Here is a 21,619-nt window from a genome sequence, read left to right as displayed (position 1 = left end):
CTGCCCAGACACCAGGTTAGAGGATGAGTTGTGCCTCACCTCATCTTCCTATCCCCCTGATTGTAACCATATTTGAAGACAGGGTCTCTAAACAGGTAATTAGGATAGACGAGATCATAGGAGCCCCGATCCATTCGGTTATATTTGTAACAGGGGCTTCAAATGTGATTAAGTTAAACCGGGGTCTTTAGGCGGGAGCGCAAATGCAATAGAACTGGTACTCTGACACGCAGAGAGCCACGGACACATGGCGCCCATCACAAGGCAACACCCAAGGCCCCAGGAGGCCACCAACCCCCGCCCTCTGGGGCCGGGCTCCAAGGAAGAGCAGGCGGAGCTCCCAAGCCCCACCCCTGCCCCCTCCCGCCCTATATTCAGGCGCTGGGGCTGTGGGGCGCTCACACCGCCTTCCCTCTGCACTGGGACCTGCAGCCCCCGGTGAGCAGACGCCCTGCTTCCTCTTCGCTCTTCCTCCTCCCTGCTGGGTTCCGGATGGCCCTGCGGGGAGCGTGGGCGCCCGGCCCTGGGGCTCCTGGTGCTGCCAGGCGTCTCCGCCCTGCGCTCCGAGAAAGTTGGGAGCCGGACGTCCCGGGGCTTCCTGGCCTCGGCGGCTGCTTGGAGCCATCCGGAATGGGGAGGGAAAGAAGGGCGAGGCCCGGCTGCATTGCTGGTGGCCCCCAAGGCCGCCCGCACGGGGACAGGGGCAGGGCGAGAAACTGCAAGCAGCCCCGCGGCTTGTTTGCCTGTAACTGACTGACTCGGGGGACGGCGCGGCTCCAGCTGGATCCGAGAGAGTTCGGGCCAAGTCGACTCATTTCTCGGTATATGAGGTGCCCGGCTTAAACGCGAATCCTCGGTTTTGCCCCTGGAGCTAAAGAAAGTTTGCGCGTGAACAGCGGGCGGAGCAGCGGCGCCCCCCCGTGGCGTTCAGGGGTCCCGCGGGCCTCTCGGAACGCGGGGTCCTCTGCAGCTGAACCAGGTTGTTGGCCTTGGTCGCTCTTTTCCTGAGGATTCGTCCCTGTGAGATGAGAAACTGGGGATGGTTGCAGGCCCAGGGGAGTTCCGGAGAGGAAAACTCGAACCCAGCGGCTGGAACTCCAGTCCTTTACGTTTCTTCTTGTCCTGGAGGTTTCTTTAAGCCTCAGGTTTTGTGTTATTTTTTAAAGATTTCTTTTACTTATTGGAAATGTAGAGGTACAGAGAGAGGTAGAGACAGATTCACTCGCCAAGTAGCTGCAGCGACAGGGCTGGGCCAGGCTGAAGGCAGGAGCCAGGGTCTTCTTCCAGGTCTCCCAGGTGGTCCAGGGGCCCAAGTGCCATGTGCCGCTGCTTTCCCAGGCCCATTAGCAGGGAGCTGGATGGGAAGAGAGCAGCCAGGACTCAAAGTGGCACCCATATGGGATGCAGGCACTGCAGGCCAGGGCTTTAATCTGCTGTGCCACAGCGCCGGCCCCTTAGCCTCAGTTTTCTCATCTGTCTGTTGGGAAGCTATGAGGAGAAATCGACATAGCAGATAGGAAGTGCTTGGCGCAGCACGAGCACCAGACAAGTACCCATGGAATGTGGCTGTTGGCGAGTGTGCCGAGGTAGTGCCAGCTGGCCTTGGCAATGGCCTGCACCCCTAAGAGTGCGGTCATCTCAGGGAAGCTGACTCTGTGTTTACTGAATCCTAGGAGCCTCAGGATGGTGCGTGCTAAGAACTGGACCCTGAAGAAGCACTTCCATGGCCACCCCACGGATAGCGACTTTGAGCTGAAGACAGTGGAGCTCCCACCCTTAAACAATGGAGGTGAGGCCAGCACTCAGCGTCGGAAGAGACTTATCCGGCAGCCTGGGCTGTGAAACACACTAACCCTAGAGGGGTTGTTGTTGTTGTTTTTTCTAAGACCTATTTGAAATTTATTGCTACAAAGATAGAGAGAGAGAGAGATCTTCTATTTGCTGGTTCTCTCCCCAAATGGCTGCAACAGCCAAGGCTGAGCCAGATCAAAGCCGAGAGTTTTATCCAGTCTCCCATGTGGACGGCAGGGCCCCAAAGACTTGGGCCATCTTGCGTTGCTCTCCCAGGCACAGTAGCAGGGAGCTGGACTGGAAGTGGAGCAGCCAGGACTCAAACTGGTGCATTACAAGAGCTGGCTTACCCACTGTGCCACAACGCCAAACCCATACTCCAGAGTTTTGGTGACTTAACCAACAATGATTTCTTGGTGCACAACTGTGTGGGTTGGCAGTTTGGATGGGTTACATTGGGTGGCCTTTTCTAGATCTCACCTGGGCTGCATGGTTGATTTAGGGTGGGCCTTGATCAGTGTGGGGTGTGGCAGGGGTTTCCTGGGGCGCATGCCTCAGCTCTCCTGGTGTGGTCTTTCCTGCTGGCTAGGTTGAGCTCTGTTCTTGTGGTGGTCTTGTGGGTCAAGAGCTGATGGAGCTGGAAATCTCCAATATGTACACACTTCTCAGCTCCTACTTGTATTGTGTTTGCTAATATCCCATTGGGCAAAGCAAGTCACATAGGCAAGCCTGAATTCCAGGGGTGGGAAAATGAGTTTCTGGGGGCTGGCCCTGTGGCATAGTGGGTAACGTGCCATCTTGGTGCCGGCATCCTGTATTGGCTCCAGTTCCGGTCCCTGCTGCTCCACTTCTGATTCAGCTCTCTGCTCTAGCCTAGGAAGGCAGGAGAGGATGGCCCAAGTGCTTGGGCCACCGCACCCATGTAGGAGACCAGGAGGAGGCTGGTTTTGGATCAGTGCAACTCCAGCCATTGCAGCCAATTGGGGAGTGAACCAACCAACAGATGGAAGACCTCTCACTATCTTTCTGCCTCTGCATCTCTCTCTGGCTCAGACTTTTAAATAAATAAATAAATGTTTAAAAAAAAGTTCTGGATGAGAAGAGTGAGGTAGGGGGGCTTTGGAGAAAATCAGTGCAATCAAGGATCGTGGCCAAGTTATGAGTGCCGTCTACACTGTGATGGCCACACTGCAGACGCAACATTCCCACAGAGACTGTGTGCACGAGGGTCACCCCAGCTAAGAGCAAAATCTTTTTTGAAATCTTGAAGATTTATTTTTATTTATTTAAAAGGCAGAGTAACATAGAAAGAGGGGAAGCAGAGAGAGAAATAGATCTTTCATCTGCTGGTTCACTCCCCAGATAGCCGCATTGGCCAGAGCTGAGCTAGGCTGAAGCCTGGTACTCCATCTGGATGTCCCATATGGGTGGCAGGGGTCCAAATACTTGAGCCATCTTCTGCTGCTCTCCCAGGCACATGGCAGGAAGCTGGATTAGAACCTGAGCAGCTAGGACTTCAGCTGGTCTTCTGATATGGGACACAGGTGTCACAGTTGGCACCTTAACCCACTATACCATAATGCTGGCCCCACAAATTCAGATTCATTTTTTTTTAGATTTTTATTATTTGAGAACTAATTTCACAGTCGCAGAAAGAGAGAGGAAGAGACAGAGAAAAAAGTCCTACACCCACAGATTTATTCCTCAGATGGTCCTAACAACCAGAGCTGGGCTGATCCGAAGCCAGGAGCCAAGAGTTTCCTCTGGTCTCCTTGTGAGTGCAGGGGCCCACATGCTTGGACCATCTTCCACTGCTCTGCAGGGCCATTAGTAGAAAGCTGGATGGGAGGCCAGTGCCGCGGCTCACTAGGCTAATCCTCCACTTGCGGCGCCGGCACACCAGGTTCTAGTCCCGGTCGGGGCACCGGAATCTGTCCTGGTTGCCCCTCTTCCAGGCCAGCTCTCTGCTGTGGCCAGGGAGTGCAGTGGAGGATGGCCCAAGTGCTTGGGCCCTGCACCCCATGGGAGACCAGGAGAAGCACCTGGCTCCTGCCATCGGATCAGCGTGGTCTGCTGGCAGCATGCTGGCCACGGCAGCCATTGGAGGGTGAACCAACGGCAAAGGAAGACCTTTCTCTCTGTCTCTTTCTCTCACTGTCCACTCTGCCAGTCAAAAAAAAAAAAAAAAAAAAGCTGGATTGGAAGAGGGGCAGTTGGGAAGGAACCAGTGCCCATATTAGATGCCAGCACTGCAGGTGGACGCTTAGCATACTATGCCAAAGCGCTGGCCCCCACAAATTCTTTAATACTAATTGAGACTGGTAATAATCCAATGTTATGTGAATATCGTGAAATTATGGTCACACGTGTGGCCTTGAACGAAAGGTTATCCTAAATGTAAACAAAGTGGCAGCAGTGATTATTGAGAACGTCAAATGAAATAATCCATACGGGCGCAGGCATTGGGCGTAGTGGCTAGGATGCTATTTGGGACATTCACATCCAGTGTCGGGAGAGCCTGGATTCAACTTGGCTCTGTTTTCAATTCCAGCTTCCTCCTAGTGCACACCCTGGAAGCAGCACATGGTGGCTCAAGTAGTTGGGTCCCTTTCACCATGTGGGAGGTCCAGATAGGATCTGGGCCCCCAAATTAAGCCTATTGTGGGCATTTGGGAAATGAACCAGAAAGTGCAAGATTTCTCTCTCTCTTGCTCTGCCTTTCAAATAAATAAAATTTGAAATAATCCATTAAAGCATGGAGTCATGCTGAGTAAACAGCATTATATGTTATTATTTTTTTAAGATTTATTTATTTATTTATTTGAAGGGCAAAGTTACAGAGAGCGAAGGAGAGACAGACACAGAGAGAGAATTCCAGCTGCTGGTTCACTCCCCAGATGGCTGCCACAGTCAGGGCTGGGCCGAGCCCGTGGCCTCCCATGTGGGTGGCAGGAGTCCAAGCACTCGGGCCATCCTCCACCACTACTCTTTCCAAGCCACTAGCAGTGAGCTGGATTGGAAGCAGAGTAGCCAGGACGTGAAGCGGTGGCCATATGGATGCCAGCACCACAGGCAGCTTCCCCCGCTGCACCCCAGTGCCACCCCTCGTTCATAATACCTGGACTAGGCCGCGGGTGTGAGCCTGCAGCGTGTCCCTGGCAAGCACAGAGCAGAGGGCAGCCTGCAGCAGAGCGGTGAGCTGTGTTGTGTGAAATGCTAGGGAAGCAAGGCCGTGAGTTTTCAATGCCTGTGCACTGCTTTGTTTTGCAGAGGTCCTGCTGGAAGCTCTGTTCCTCTCCGTGGATCCTTACATGAGGTATCATTTTCTCCTGCAAAGTCCTGCGGGGGACCTTGTTCTGAAGCCATTCACCTTTAGAAATATCCAACTGATGCAAACACTCCTTTTCCCCTGGTGCTCCCGGTGTCGTCTTGGTGCTGGGCTTGGCCAAAGGTCACCCTTTCAGCCTTTTCTTTTACAACCCTCTCCTGGTGTTGTGTGGTGGCATGGCTTCCAGCAAAACTGCAAGAAGCAAGGAGCCCAGCTCCATCTGTCCTTTACACTTGGAAGGGATTTGGCAGAGGGAGGGGCTTTCCTTAGCTTCAGTGCCCTGTCTTGTTACCTTCACCTGGCGTCCTCAGTACACAACGCCGGAGGGAGGGAGGGAGTAAAAAGCCTCCAAGGCCCACCGATGTCTCAGTGCCTTTCTGGGTCACTAGGTAAATGCTCTTCTTTCTATTCTTTTCATAGCTGATGGATAAAGACTAGAATCGCAACTGTAAGATTTCACTGGTTTTCCTTTTTGTGTGGCTGTGGTTTTGGGAAACAAGTATGCAGTGCTGCCTGAGTTGCATTTTTAGCCACTGAAAGAAACTCACCCGCAAGTGTACACAGGGGTGGGCATCTCGTGTTCCATCATAGGAAAATGCTACGCGAGGGTTTCTCTGGGTACAGAGCAGAGCTGCCTCTAACCCGTGCTAGGTTGCACCTGCTCTGCCTTGTGTGTCTGAGTTTCAGTCTGCACATCCCGGCCTGGCGGTTTTTCATTTGTTTTGAAACTGCAGACAGTAGCCCAGTTATTCGTCAGTATGAAGAATGGAATTTGTTTTTCAGGTTGGGATCCAAAAGACTGAAGGAGGGAGACACAATGATGGGGCAGCAAGTGGCCAGGTAATTATTTCCATTTGTCCCTGTGCTTGGTAACCTGTCTCCTCTTCACCTCCTACCGGCCCCGGCTCTGTCCTGGCTCCCACAGTTTCTTCAGCTTGGATGCTTCACTCACTGACCTTGGAAGCATGTTGGGAAATCCTCCCCCCTGCCTGAATGATGGGGAGTGAGGGCAGGCTGTGAAAATGTCATCATTTCAACCTCCCTCTGTCATCCCTACTATTAATTACTACAAATACTGTATTCATTCAGTCCAGGCTTATTGTAAAACTTCACATAACATAAAAATTTTATCTTTCTTTTTCTTTTAAATATTTATTTATTTATTTGAAAGTCAGAGTTAGACACAGAGAGAAGGAGAGGCAGAGAGAGAGAGAGAGATCTTCCATCTGCTGCTTCCCTCCTCTATTGTCAGCAAAGGCAAGATTTGTGCCCATCCTAACCAAGGAGCTTCTTCTGGGTTTCCCATGTGGGTGCAAGAGCCCAAGGACTTGAGTCATCTTCTGCTTTCCCAGACCGTAGCAGAGAGCAGGTTTGGAAGTGGAGCAGCCGGGACTCAAACCGGAGCCCATATGTGATGCCAACACTGCAGGTCTGGGCTTTAACCCGCTGTCAACTGTACCAGCACAAAATATTATCTTTCAAACTGAATTTTCTACCATTGTTTGAACCTTAAAAGATGACTATTTTTTTTTTAGTCAGAATTACACAGAGAGAGGAGAGGGAGAGGGAGAGGGAGAGAGAGAGAGAGGTCTTCCATCCTATGGTTCACTCCCCATTGCCGCAATGGCCAGAGCTTTGCGTATCTGAAGCCAGGAGCCAGGAGTTTCTTCCAGGTCTCCCATATGGGTGCAGGGGCCCAAGGACTTGGGCCATCTTACACTGCTTTCCCAGGCCATAGTAGAGAGCTGTTGGAAGTGGAACAGCCGGGACTCAAACCGGAGCCCATATGTGATGCCAGCACTGCATGTCTGGGCTTTAACCCGCTGCACCCCTGCACCGGCACAAAATATTATCTTTCAAACTAAAAGTTCTACCATTGTTTGAACCTTAAAAGATGACTGTGTTTTTTAAAGTCAGAGTTACACAGTGAGAGGAGAGGCAGAGAGAGAGAGAGAGAGAGAGAGAGAGAGGTCTTCCATCCACTGGTTCACTCCCCACACTGCTGCAAAGGCCAGAGCTGTGCCGATCTGAAGCCAGGAGCTTCTTGCAGGTCTGCCACGCGGGTGCGGGAGCCCAAGGACTTGGGCCATCCTCTACTGCTTTCTCAGGCCATAGCAGAGAGCAGGATCTGAAGTGGAGCAGCCGGGACTCAAACCGGGGCTCATATAGGAGGCGGGTGCTTCAGGCCAGGGTGTTGACTGCTACAACACAGCACCAGCCTCAAGCCAGATAACTTTTAAAAATTAATAAAAAAGATTGTATGAGTATTCACTATAATTATTCCCATTTTTTTAATGTTTGTTTATTTTTATCTACCTGCAAGGCAGAGAGGGAGGGACAAGGAGAGAGAGATCTTCCACCCACTGGGTCGTTCCCCAAACACCTGCAGCAATCAGAGCTGAGCCAGGCCAAAGCTGAAAGCCCGAAATACCACTTGGGTGGCAGGGGCTGCTGGGGACCCAGGACTGGAGCTGTCATCTGCGGCCCTCAGGAGCTTAGCAGGAAGCCGGATCTGAAGCAGAGCAGGCAGGACTCAGCCGGGGCTCCTGTATGGGACGGGGGCCTCACCCGCTGCACCACGAGGCCTGCCCGTCCCCATCATTCAACGTCCAAATTGCACACATTGATATTTCATGCTTAGTTCAGTTTGATTTCTGTCATTATCGGTAATGTTGACCTTTTGTGAGTTAATTATCAATGGTCTCCTGCGAATCACCTGTTTATGTCCTGTGTTCTATCCCTTTACGACTTTTTATGTGTTATATTGATGTATGCAAGCTTCTTATGTGTTACACATATTAATATTACAGGCTGGCGCCGCGGCTCTCTGCTGTAGCCAGGGAGTGCAGTGGAGGATGGCCCAGGTGCTTGGGCCCTGCACCCCATGGGAGACCAGGAAAAGCACCTGGCTCCTGGCTTCGGATCAGCGCGATGCGCCAGCCGCGGCGGCCATTGGAGGGTGAACCAACGGCAAAGGAAGACCTTTCTCTCTGTCTCTCTCTTTCACTGTCCACTCTGCCTGTCAAAAATAAAAAAAAAATTAATATTACAAATATTTAGATCTTTATCTTTCTCCTGTGTCTAATCATGGCTAAGCTTTATGTAATAACGTTATAAATATTTGTACTTATAGCTTTTCTTTAATCTCTTGCTGAGGCTTTCTCCTGTCCAAAATTGCTAAAATGTTCATTCATATTTTCCTCAATGTTATATACATTAATTTTTTTTGACAGGCAGAGTGGACAGTGAGAGAGAGAGAGAGAGAGAGAAAGGTCTTCCTTTTGCCGTTGCTTCACCCTCCAATGGCTGCCGTGGCCGGCGCACCTCGCTGATCCTGATCTGAAACCAGGAGCCAGGTGCTTCTCCTGGTCTCCCATGGGGTGCAGGGCCCAAGGACATGAGCCATCCTCCACTGCACTCCCGGGCCACAGCAGAGAGCTGGCCTGGAATCCGCTGCCCCGATCGGGACTAAAACCCGGTGTGCCGGTGCCACAAGGCAGAGGATTAGCCTATTGAGCCACGGCGCCGGCTATACATTAATTTTTTATATTTAAAATTTTCAGACTCTTAATTTTTATAGACATAAAGAGGGAAATGTTAATAATTAGCCCAATTTTAGAACACCATCTGTTGCAGTTTTATTAGCATTTTCCTGGGCTTCAGTGAATTTATTACAGTGGTGGGGAAGGCCAGGCTGTGGGTCGGAGAAGGCCCGAGAAATCATTTGGTTCTTCCCTGCCAAGGCAGCTGCAGGTGGACTAGGCATTTAACAGATCTACAGCAGGCTAATTTTTAAGTGATCATGCTGTATGGCCCATGAATGATGTTAGGAATCCCCAGCTGGCTCTTGGGAGAAAAAGGATTCCCCACCCCTGGTTTAGAGGGACTCATATCTTATCATCTTTTTCTCTAAACACTAGTATGTCTCCCATTTCTCCATTTTGTCTGGTATCCTATGAGAAGTTTTCTTCATATACATTTCTTCTTTTACGTTTCTTGCTAATAATCTAAGAAGTGAACATGTATTTGTATGTGTTGAACTGGTAAAGGTTTTCTAAAATGTACTACCTCATGACAGAGATGACGTGCTGATAGGTTTATGTACATTGCTGGTGGAAGCCTTAGTTGGCACAGCCTTCGAGACAGGACTTTGGTGATAATCACGAAGAGTTACAGATATTCAGTACACTTGACCTAGTAATCCCATTTATGGAAACATTATCTAAGGAAAAACAAATTCACATTTATGAGTAATAGTTAAATGTCATTGATATTAGGAAAGATGCTGGCAATCACTGAATGATGGGAGAATAATTAAGTTCATTACAGTTTTTGAAGGATTCTTACTAACATGGAAAAATACTCCACTATGTAGACTAGCATCTTGTTGATACAAAAATTACATTATAAAGCATAAAACTACATCAATTATGTAAACATCTATATCATTAAGATTGCCATAATACACCAAAATGTTAGCAGTTATCTTTGTGTTATAGGGTTGGGACTGTTATTTGATTTTATATGTTTGAAGTTTTCTAGAATAAACATGTTATATAAATTCATTATCTGAGAGGAAAATGGTAAAGAATTATAAGAGTGGGAGAATAAGAAAGAAAGGGAAATCAGAAATAAGAGAGAAAGGACAGGCAAAACCAGGAGATGTGACTGTTCTAGGAACCAGAGAGGGAAGATTCGCAGGTGACCCACTGCGTTGGACAGAACAGGATGGTAAAAAGAGATCTTGACGAAATACCCACTGTATTTTTTTTTTTTTTTTTTTTGGACAGGCAGAGTTAGACAGTGAGAGAGAGAGAGAGAGATACAGAGAGAAAGGTCTTCCTTCCGCTGGTTCGCCCCCAAATGGCCACCACTGCTGGGGCACTGCACCGATCCGAAGCCAGGAGCCAGGCGCTTCCTCCTGATGTCCCATGCGGGTACAGCGCCCAAGCACTTGGGCCATCCGCCACTGCTTTCCTGGGCCACAGCAGAGAGCTGGCCTGGAAGAGGAGCAACTGGGTCAGAACCGGCGCTCCAACTGGGACTAGAACCTTGGGTACCAGTGCCGCAGGCGGAGGATTAGCCTAGTGAGCCGTGGCGCCACCCTACCCACTGGATTTGTGATCAGGAGGCTGTAGTGGAATAGTAGGGGTGGGTGGCAGGTTGCAGTGGGTTATCAAGTGGGAGGCTCAGGTGTCAGAGGAAGAAGAGGGAAGGGAGGGGTCGGGGAAAATGAGACTTGGAGATGTCAGAGTTGAGCAAGCTTATAGGCTAAGGGAACAGGCCAGCAGGGAGGAAAGTGTTGAAGATTCCGGAGAGAGCAGGGCGAAGGATGGTGGGAGCCCCTGAGTAAGAGAAGAGGCCGTTGTGCGGGCATTTGAGCCAGAGCACGGGGCCCCTTGCTTGAACAGAGGAGAACTGGGTAAGACAGAGGCCTGGGCTGGGTTGGTTGGAGAGTTCTTCTCTGGCGGCCTCTGTGCCACTGGTTGAGGATGAAGATGGAGAGGCATGGCAGGGTAGCAGTCGTGGGATGGCCACCTCAGCGCCCTTCTGCGAACCTGGACCCCATAGCATGCTAACTCCCTGAGAGGACGGGCTCATTGTCTTCATGGCTCTATCTTTCAGAGTTGTGGAAAGTAAAAACCCAGCATGGCCGGTCGGGACCCTCGTCCTGGCTCATTCAGGCTGGGCATCGCACTCCATTTCCAACGGACAACAACTGGAGAAGCTGCTTACAGAGTGGCCAGACACCTTGCCACTGTCCTTGGCCCTGGGGACAGTCGGCATGCCAGGGTGAGTTGCACGGGGATATTTTATTGGTGTGAGTGCTGGATACTCTGGCCTTCCAGAAGGATTTGTTCAGAGCTTATCAACAAGAGGAGACTTGAGTATTATATGCGTGGAAACTGATTCCAGGAGATAGGACGAAGAAGGGAACATCAAGGGAAGCATCCATAAGTGTAGGAATGGATAAAGGGAATGTGCTAGGTGTATTTAGCCTTAAAAAATAAAATGAAAGAAATCTTGTCATTTGTGACAATGTGAATGGACCTTCAAGACAAAGCAAGGCAGCCACAGAAAGACAAAGAACATACATCTCTGTTATCTATATAAGATTTTCTTTAAGATTTATTGATTTTGTTTAAAAGGCAGAGTTACAGAGAGAACGAAAAGCAGAAGCAGAGAGAAAGAGAGAGAGAGGTCTTACGTCTGCTAGTCCTCTCCCTAGATGGCCACCATGGCAGGAGCTGTGCCAATCCAAAGCCAGGACCCAAGAGCTTCCTCCAGATCTCCTGCGTGGGTTTAGGCATCCAAGGAGTTGGACCATCTTCCTGGGGCACACATGAGCAGGAATCTGGAATTGGGGCACAGCTGAGACTTTAACCCAGCGCTCCAGTGTGGGGTGCAGGTGAGCCAGCCAGTGTGTTAACCACTATAAAAACACCCACCCTAACAACTTCTTGAGAGTGGTTTGTGTGGGCCTTATGCTGGTCTCCTGCTCCAAGCGTTAACTTTGCCCATGGAATCTTCAGCCACGGCCCCTCCAGACTGGTAATGCAGTGAGGGGGTGGTGTCTTCCCCTGCACTACTGTTGGCGGCTGCCTGTTTGTAGCCAGTAGCTCTTTCCTTGCATGCTAACTTCAGCATCCCACTTGGGCTTATACAGGGAAATCCCAGCAGTTCTTCCTTGCCAGTTGGGAGCCATGAAAACTTCAGGTGCTCTCTCTAGCCCTCTGCTGCCCAGACGTAGCATAGCGCTGTGTGTGCTCTGTGGCTTTGACATCATGATAGGAGAAGGCTTTCCCTGTGAGGCTCACCCCAAGGACTCACATGGGCGTGAGCCACAATCTCTCCATCCTTGGATCCCCAGAGTTCTAGGGGGCTCTGTCTTCTTTCACCCCTGAAACTTGGCCTGGGGATAGATGAGAAGCAGCTATTTTCCAACCCACTCTCCATTCCCTCCCTGGTTCACATCACCTTTGTTTCCATCTGGGAGTTGAAAAGGAAGAGGTGTACTGAAAACTGAAAATATTCTTTGTCTGCATTTTTTTTGTCTTTTACCAATCCATAGTCCTGGGGCTTCAAGCTATATAGATAAAGGAGTTGTAGGGGGAAAGAATAAACTCATTAATAGATCCTTCATTGTATTTACCCAGCATAACTGCCTACTTTGGTCTCCTTGAAATCTGCGGTGCAAAGAGTGGAGACACAGTGCTGGTGAATGCAGCAGCCGGAGCCGTGGGCGCAGTCGTGGGGCAGATCGCTAAGATCAAGGTCAGTGTCTTCCTCCAGTCACAGCATTAGCTCAGGTCCACGGCAGTTAACAGAGGTTAACAGAAATGATGTCTTCAAGTGAGTACATAAGTAAGAGTAGATATTGGATTTGACAGATTCCATTTCAGCATTTGTCACATTAACTTTGCAGTTCATGAATTGTATGCGTTTTCCAAAATGGAATAATACTTGGATGTTAGCTTTATCTACATCTTGCATAAATTTATACTTTTGTAATTGGTTGTTTACATTTTAAATAGAATGCAGTACCCACCTCTTATAGGAATAGCATACTCATTTCTTAGGTGTTAACATCTCGTGGCCTTTGGAGGAGAAGTTTATGGTGACACAGTACTACAGCTTCTTATTCAAGTAAGAGATTTTTAGGAAACTTTTAAAAATTCATTTTAAATTTCAGGATGATCATTTTTTAAAAGGTTTATTTATTTATTTATTTGAAAGAGAGTTACAGAGAGGCAGCAGGAGAGAGAGAGAATCAGGTCTTCTATCTGCTCATTCACTCCCTAAGTGGCTGCAAAGGCCCGATCTGTGCCAACCCAAAGCCAGGAGCCAGGAATGTTCTCTGGATCTTTCTTGCGGATGCAGGGTCCTAAAGACTTGGGCCATCCTCTGCTGCTTTCCCAGGCCATAGCAGAGAGCTGGGCTGGAAATGGAGCAGCCAGAACTCAAACTGGTGACCATGTGGGATGCTGAAACTGCAGGCAGCAGTTTTACCCGCATCGCCTGAGCGCCAGCCTCTCAGGTGATCATCTGATGCACTGACATGGGAGAATAGAAGTCAGAGCAGCTTTAAGGACATTTCATAGGAAAGAATAAAACCTGGTCATGGGCAGTGCATGGATGGGAAAGGAAAGCATGTCCTTTGATCACAAGCTTGAGGTTGGGATACCTGAGTGGAACCCTTCACTACACCAGGCGAGCTGAAGTTGAGCTTTTCGCTGGTCCAGAGACTAACCTGCCCTCTGCACTCTGTCGACCAGCTGTGGTGGGTACCTAAGGAGGTGCTCTCGGGCACCTGTCTGTGCTAGAGAGGCAAGTGCAGTTGGCCCGCACCTGCGGCTCATCAGCAGGTCCCCTTTTTCTCCCTCAGGGCTGCAAAGTCGTGGGAGCAGCAGGGTCTGAGGAAAAGGTCGACTACCTTAAGAAGATCGGATTTGATTTTGCCTTTAACTACAAGACGGTGAAGTCCCTGGAAGAAACTTTGAAAAAAGCCGCTCCTGATGGTTATGATTGTTATTTTGATAATGTAAGTACATCTGGACCTAATGTGACGTACTAGTAAGCTACTGTAACACTGTAATCCATAAGCTGTACTTTGGAAATTTATATTCATTAAATAAAAGTTAAAAAAATAATAAGCTACTATAAAAAGACAGATTTCTAGGCCGGCGCCGCGGCTCACTAGGCTAATCCTCCTCCGCCTTCCGGCGCCGGCACACCGGGTTCTAGTCCCGGTCGGGGCGCCGGATTCTGTCCCGCTTGCCCCTCTTCCAGGCCAGCTCTCTGCTGTGGCCCGGGAGTGCAGTGGAGGATGGTCTAAGTGTTTGGGCCCTGCACCCACGGGAGACCAGGATAAGCACCTGGCTCCTGCCTTCGGATCAGCGCGGTGTGCCAGCTGCATTTCGCCAGCCACGACAGCCATTGGAGGGTGAACCAATGGCAAAGGAAGACCTTTCTCTCTGTCTCTCTCTCTCTCTCTCACTGTCCACTCTGCCTGTAAAAAAAAAAAAAAAAAAACAAAAAAAAACAAAACCCACAGATTTCTAGAACTTGTGAGAAACCACAGGTCTTTTGTAAAAAGATTCATTATTGAGATGGAATACACAGAGCATACCATTCACTGATTTAAAATGCAAAATTCAGTGGTTCTTTTGTGTATTCACAAAATTGTATGACCACCACCACAGTTTGGGAATATTTTCATCCCACTGAAAGGAAATGCTGTACTCATTAGCAGCTGCCTCTGCTCCCACCCATGCCAAAGTGATGATATGACAGCTGCTTTGACCTAAAATGTTTTTAAGGTCAGCATGTCATAGGACTTACCAGTGCATCATCCTGAACGTTCCCTTCTGTGGACACCGCATTGGAGTCCCCTACTCCTCTGGGGAAGGGCAGCGAGGTGCTCCCCCTTTCTGGCTGCAGTGGGTCGTGTTGCTACGAATGTTCATGTACAGGTCTCCATGTGGATGAGCTGTCATGCCTTTTGAGTATCTCAGGATACTTCAGAAAGTCCATGGGTCAGGGAGCTGAAAATGTTTATTGTGATGCAAAATGTTTTGAATTCTAGCCATAGCTTTTTCATAGTAGACATTTTGTGTCAATGTTTTTGCATACCCTTTGTCTACACAAATTTTAAAACTTTTTGCACCAAATCCATTTACCTTTTAATTCCATGTTTTCGTGAACCCTTTGCAGTGCCCCATACACCTATGAGTAGGATTGAAGGCCGGTGGCGATCTCCTATTTCATGCTCTGAGGAACTGCTGAACTGGCTGTCCAAGAGGCTGCCCCATCTGACATTTCTACCCGCAGTCTCTGAGGTCCAGTTTCTCCTCCCCCTCACCAATGCTTGTCATTGTCCTTCTTGGGCATAGCCACCCAGGCATGTTAGGAATGGTATTTCACTGGGGTTCTGTTTTGCATTCTCCTGTGGCTGCTGATATTGACAGTCTTCCCACCTGCGTACTGGCCATGTGTATACCGTGTTTGGAGAAATGTCTGTTCCAACATGTGCCCATTTTTAAGTGGGTGATTTGTGGGGCTGTAGGACTTCTATCTGTATTCTGCACACAAGTCCCTTGTTAGAGACAATGGTATATAAAATAATTTTAGTCTTAGGCTGAGGTCCACAGATCACTTACATTTATTTCTATGTGTGGTGTGAGGAAGAAGTCCAGTTCCATTCTTTCCCATGTGGATATCCAGTTATTCTGCACTGATTGTTGAAAGGAACTTTTCCCCTATTGAATTGTTTCAGCATTATGTACAAAATTGATTGATCATAAATGCTAGAGTTCACTTTTAGACTCTCACTTCTATTCCATTGCTCTATGTTTGTATTTTCACAGCCTTGATTAATTTTGTTTTATATTAAGATTGACAAGTGTGAGTCCTCTAAGTTTGTTCTTCTTGACTATTTTCCCTTACTTCTATTTAAGTTTTTAAAATATTTATTTACTTTACTTGAAAGTCACAGTTACATAGAGAGAGGAGAGGCAAAGAGAGAGAGAGAGAGAGGTAGAGAGAGAAAGGCAGAAGGAGAGAGAGGTTTCCATCCGCTGGTTCACTCCCCAAATGGCCACAATGGCTGGAGCTGCACCGATCCAAAGCCAGGAGCTTCTTTCAGGTCTCCCACGTGGGTACAGGGGTCCAAGGACTTGGGCCATCTTCTACTGCTTTCCCAGGCCATAGCAGAGAGGTGGATCGCAAGTGGAGCAGCTGGGACTTAAATTGGCACCTATATGGCATGTGAGCTCTGCAGGCTTAGGCTTAGCCTACTGCACCACAGTGCCACCCCTTCTCCCAATTCTTTAGAGCATGGAGCAAGGAGATCATTAGAATGATCAGATAATCTCAAAGTATAATAAAGTGAACTTTATAAATTCTATAAGTATGTTCCTAGAGTCAAAGAGAAATGTCCATTTTTTTTTTTTTTTTACGAGCAGAGTTAGACAGTGAGAGGGAGAGACAGAGAAAGGTCTTCCTTCCATTGGTTTACTCCCCAGATGGCCACTAAGGCCAGTGCACTACACCAATCTGAAGCCAGGAGCCAGATGCTTCCTCCTGGTCTCCCATGCAGGTGCAGGGCCCAAGTACTTGGGCCATGCTCCACTGCACTCCCAAGTGCAGCAGAGAGCTGGACTGGAAGAGGAGTAACTGGCACCGGATCCAGTGAACCAACCTGGACTAGAACCCGGGGTGCCTGCAACGCAGGCGGAGAATTAGCCAAGTGAGCTGTGGCGCCGGCCAGAAATGTCCATTTTTAACGTCTCTTTCTAACTCTAATTTCCGTACTGTTGTATTAATTCAGTGAACTTTGCTACTGCTAACACCAATATTATGAAATGATTGACTTACCAAATCTCCTGAATCTCCTAATGTTTGGATTACTTAAGGTTTGCTTTATTTTCCTGTCTATGTAGGTAGGTGGAGAGTTCTCCAATACTGTTATCCGCCAGATGAAGAAATTTGGGAGAGTTGCAATATGTGGGGCCATTTCTACGTATAACAGTACCGGCCAGCTTCCACCAGGTAATGAATTTGTGCACATGACCCTGGGTGTGGGAATGCTGGACAAGGAGAAAAGTCATAGATGTGGGATAGGCCAGTGACTATCAGAGTTTAACAGTTTCCTGCCATTCTTGGTGAAATAGTATTTATGAAAATAAGAATACGTAATGTCATGCTAAATCAGGTTATATTAGAATTTGATATAGAAAAATCACAAGATCCAAAAATATGGAAGAAAGTGATCAGAAGTTTTAGTTTTTTTATCTATCATTTTTTGCAGTTTGTAAAAAGACAGCCAGGATTTGATGTGTGAGCAAAACACTTCAGTTGGTAAAATACTAGGGTTCTGCAGGATGAGAGACCCGGCTGCAGGTGCAGGGGGTGGAGGGAGACCTGACACAGGTGAGGGCAGCGCAGGCTGCGTGTGCGTCAGTCTCGCTGCTTCCTGCACAGCAAGGCCTCCAGACCCTGCCAGTCTGATGGTTTCCACTACAGGGGAAGGCGCGTGCATTCCCCTCCTTGCGTCGCTGTGCTGTCCTGTTTCTCTCTTGTCCTGCTGTGCTTTCCAGTCCTCGTTTTCCCACTCTGCAGTTCTGAAGTTTGCCCTCTCCCCCTCCGCACTGACCCGCATCCAAAGCTCTGTTCACCAAGCCCTGTATTCATTAACTCCCAGTCCTAGGGACGGTCAGATATTCCGACACAGTGACTGGATCTAGTCTTTTCAGCCATCAGGCTTGGGAAGTTCAGCTGCTCATTTGGGCCTTTGAGACTTTAGCTGGCCTTGTGCATCCCATTGGCATCAGACTGCATCCTGCCCTGCCCTGATCCCCAGAAATTCTAACACATTTCACTGTTAGGATAGCGCAGAGACCAGAGTTATTTCTGCCAGCTTTAATGCCACCTTTGCTTTTTTGTTCTCAATAAAGAGATCAACATCCCCGGCAGGTTGGACAACCCCAGATACAGTGTCTCTTCCAACAGAGGGAAAGGGGAGTCCACTCCTTCACTCAAAAGAAATCTGGTTGAGGTGGGTCTTCTGTAGTGCATTCTCCCTGCACGACCCGGCTAACGCTTGGCTACGTCACTTTCACGCCTCATGCACCCTCACACCCTCATCCGTCTCTCTGGCTCAAGACACAGCTCCATTTCTCTGATGCCCACCCCCTGAAAGGTCCTTGTTCCAAGTAAGGTGATCGAGTCACAGGTTCTGGGGTTTAGGATGTGGACTTCTTTGGGGGCCCTTGGGTTGTCTACCACAGAGTATACTGATTAGGGGTGGCCCATGGATCAGCAAGAAGTGGAGGCAATTGGAGGTGAGGCTCTCAGAGAACACTGGCAGAGACTTGTACTGTTCAGGTTGGCACCACAGTCGCCCTGCTGGACCCTTCACCCACGTGTGCCGTCCTCTCTCCAGGCCCATCCCCGGAGAGCGTGCTCTACCAGGAAATCCGCATGGAAGGGTTCATCTTCAACCGCTGGAAGGGAGAAGTGCGCCAGAAGGCGCTGAAGGAGCTGCTGACGTGGGTTCTAGAGGTAAGGGGCTCTGGAGCCGTCCCCCAGCTGGACACTAGACCTGCGTCCCCTCTGTTCCTCGAGACGTCACTCCAACAGCTCTTCCCTCTCTGCCACATCATCAGATTCTGCCTGTCTTTGGCCCACTGCTGCTTCTTTTTTTAAAATACAATTCTTGGGCTAGCACTGTGGTGCAATGGGTTAAAGCCCTGGCCTGCAGTGCCAGCATCCCATATGGGCACTGTTTCTAGTCCCGGCTGCTCCACTTCCAATCCAGCTCTCTGCTATGGCCTGGGAAAGCAGTAGAAGATGGCCCAAGTCCTTGGGCCCCTGCACCCGCATGGGAGACAGGGAAGATGCTCCTGGCTCCTGGCTTTGGATGGGTCCAGCTCCAGCTATTGCAGCCAATTGGGGAGTGAACAAGCAGATGGAAGACCTCTGTCTCTCTCGTTCTCTCTCTCTCCCTCTCCTTCTCTCTCTTTGTTACTCTGAGTTTCAAATCAATAAATCTGTAAAAAAAAAAAAAATAAATACAAATCTTACTTTTCCCATTTTACAAAAGAAAACAAAACAACTCTCCCTCTACTCTTTTCTATTGCAAATCTGTATTACTGCTTCCCATCTATAACAAAATACATTGAACTGCTGCCTACTGTTGCCTACTTGAAATTTCTTTCTTGTTATATGTTTATTTATTTCCATCTACTTGAAAGGCAGAGTGACAAAGCAAGCTCTTCTATCCACTGATTCACGCCCCAGAGGGCCACAACACACAGGTCCGTGCCAGGCAGAAGCCAGGAGCCCAAACTCCATCTGGGTCTCCCACATGGGTGGCAGAGACCCAAGTACTTGGTAATCATCTGCTGCCTTCCCAGGTGCATTGTGGGAAGAGAAATGAAAAATCTTCCACACTAACATGAACGCTTCTTGCTCACACTCATAAATAAACGTTAAACACGGATTGAAAGCTTGAAGGAGAGACCAATTCCGAGACTGCCCTGGCTCTTCAGAGGCATACAGAGGTGATGATGCTGCATTGTCGCGCTATGGGAGGAGATGGCAATGACAGCACCCAGACAGGTCTCCCCGCTTCCACTTCCACTACAGGACTGACTTAGAACCTGCTCACTTGTTGCCTCTGACACTTCTCCTGTTGTTAATCTTGATCTGCAAATAATTCTTAAATGTGCTTTGTCATGCTACAGATACTGTGCATGTGGGTCTCACCCCTAGACTGACTTCTCTCTGTGTGCCTCTTGTCTGCAAACCGACCCTGTTCCCAAAGAACAAGTACTCCATCTCGTATTTCCAAGCTCCTGGGATGTATCCATTGCTTTTCCAAGCTCCTGGGATGTATCCGATGCGAGGATGAGAGAAGGGTGGTATTTGGAAGTGAAATTCACCTAGTACATGTTGCTGTTTCCCTACAGGGGAAAATCCAGTATCGTGAATTCGTCATTGAAGGCTTTGAAAACATGCCTGCTGCGTTTATGAGAATGCTGAAAGGAGAGAATGTGGGGAAAGCCATAGTGAAAGTCTAAAGAGTGGCACCTGCAAGCAGGAGATCATCCTCATGACTTGATTTTTCCCATCACTTAGTAAAAGTAGACCCTGCCTCAATCATCTAGGAAACAGCACCTGCAAGGAGTTAGATGTCATAAAATCCATTGAAATGCATGCGGGGGGGGGGGGGGGGGTTGGTCTACAAGTTGAGATGCCTGGGCTTCTGCTCCTGACTCCACCTTCCTGCTAATGTGCATCTGGGGAGGCAGCAGGTGATGGCTCAAGTAATTGAGTTCCTGCCACCCACATGGGAGGCCTTGTGTTTGTGCTTGGCTCCTAGCTTTGGCCAGGCCCAGCCCAACCTGGGCCACTGCATGCATTTGAAAAGTGAACCAGCAGGTGGGAATTCTCTCTCCCCTCTTTCTCTGCCTCTCAAATAAAATTTCTATAAGCAAATACGTGGATGTGATTATTGACAGAGATGTAAATTTCATAGGGAACAATTGAAAGTCATCTTCTCACTGCCAACTTCAGCTTCTCTGGGCTATGGTGGAAGATAATGGCTTTGGAGTTCAAGAGTTGACTACCTCTATGACCTTGAACTTCTGATTTTGCTTCTATGAAGTGAGCATAAGAGTTGGCTGCTTCCCTGCAGAAATCAGGAAACTTGAAGTCACAAGATGACTACGCCTACTGCTTATGTCAGAAGACATAACCACACTGGTGTGCAGGGATCTTGGGACCAACCCACACGGATTCTCATGCAAGTGGATTGAATATCAAAGCAGAGCAAGTCACCACAGCTGCAAAAAAAAAAAAAAAAAAAAAAAAAAACAAAACAAAACAAAAACCACACATAATAGTATTTAGGTAGCTGCAAAAAATATGCATGAATATAAAAATACTTTAAAACAATTGTTGGGTGTGGCGCTGTGCCATAGCAGGTAACCCCCACCGTCTACAGTGCCAGCATCCCATATGGGCTGCTCCTCTTCTTTTTCTTCTAATGATTTATTTAGTTTTAAAGCTTTTATCGAATGAATGCCACTTTCATAGGTATAACTTTAGGTATATAGAGGTTCTTCCCCCATACCCACGTTCCCACCCCCACTCCTGTCCCACCTCCTACTCCTTCTCCCATCCCATTCTTCATTAAGATTCATTTTTAATGAACTTTATATACAGAAGACCAACTCTATACTAAGTGAAGATTTCAACACTTGGCACCCACACAAACACACAGAACATATCAAGTACTATTTGAGAACAAGATTTCCAGTTAATTCTCATAGTACAACTGATTAAGGACAGAGGTCCTACATGGGGAGTAAGTGCATGGTGACTTCTGTTGTTAATTCAACAATTAACACTCTTAATTATGATGTTAGTGATCACCCAAGACTCTTGCCATGAGCTCTGGCTGCTCCCTTCAGATCTAGCTCTCTGCAATGGCCTGGGAAAGCAGTAGAAGGTGGCCCATGGCCTTGGGACCACACCCACAGGGGAAGACCCAGAGGAAGTTCCTAGTTCCTGGCTTCGGATAGGCGTACTTCCGGCAATGGTGGCCAGTTGGGGAATGAACCAGCAGATGGAAGACGTCTCTCTCTCTGCTTCTCTGCAACTCTGCCTTGAAAATAAATAAATAAACCTTTCTGAAAAATTAAAAAAAAAAAAAACACGAGATGGAAGAGGGAAAGAAAAACAAGTTAGGGGGCTTGCTGCTGCCCTGTACTTTGTGTCCACCTCACACTTGGTCTTCACAAGGACCCTGTCTAGTAGTGTTGTAAGCACTGCAGCTGTTTCCCCAAGTCTGCCCCACGCGCTCCCGGTAAGCTTTGGAAGTGGCCCAGCAGGCAGAGGGGGCTTCTCGACCCACTGCACTGACAACCCGCCCTTCCTCCAGGAGAGAGAAGCACTTGATTAATTCCCACCAGGAAACACGGGGGTGTGGACTCC

General features: G+C 48.5%; 1 protein-coding gene across 4 annotated transcripts; it reads left to right on the top strand.

Annotated features, from left to right (window-relative positions):
* Nucleotides 1-396: 396 nt before the first annotated feature.
* Nucleotides 397-20,119, top strand: PTGR1 (prostaglandin reductase 1). Of its 4 annotated transcripts, NM_001082702.1 has the most exon segments (12): nucleotides 686-821; nucleotides 1,674-1,789; nucleotides 5,062-5,107; nucleotides 5,903-5,959; nucleotides 10,745-10,912; nucleotides 12,277-12,394; nucleotides 13,506-13,661; nucleotides 16,561-16,669; nucleotides 18,063-18,181; nucleotides 19,591-19,685; nucleotides 19,688-19,717; nucleotides 19,720-20,066. In NM_001082702.1, coding segments are annotated over 11 exon segments (1,044 nt in total). In that variant the 5' UTR covers nucleotides 686-821; nucleotides 1,674-1,683; the 3' UTR covers nucleotides 19,760-20,066.
* Nucleotides 20,120-21,619: the final 1,500 nt, after the last annotated feature.

This window comes from Oryctolagus cuniculus, chromosome 1 (assembly GCF_051225735.1).
Source record: "Oryctolagus cuniculus isolate XC-2025 breed Fujian yellow rabbit chromosome 1, ASM5122573v1, whole genome shotgun sequence".
Lineage (NCBI taxonomy): Eukaryota > Metazoa > Chordata > Mammalia > Lagomorpha > Leporidae > Oryctolagus > Oryctolagus cuniculus.
The sequence above is the reverse complement of the archived record's forward strand: the minus strand, read 5'-3'. Positions and strand labels throughout refer to the sequence as shown.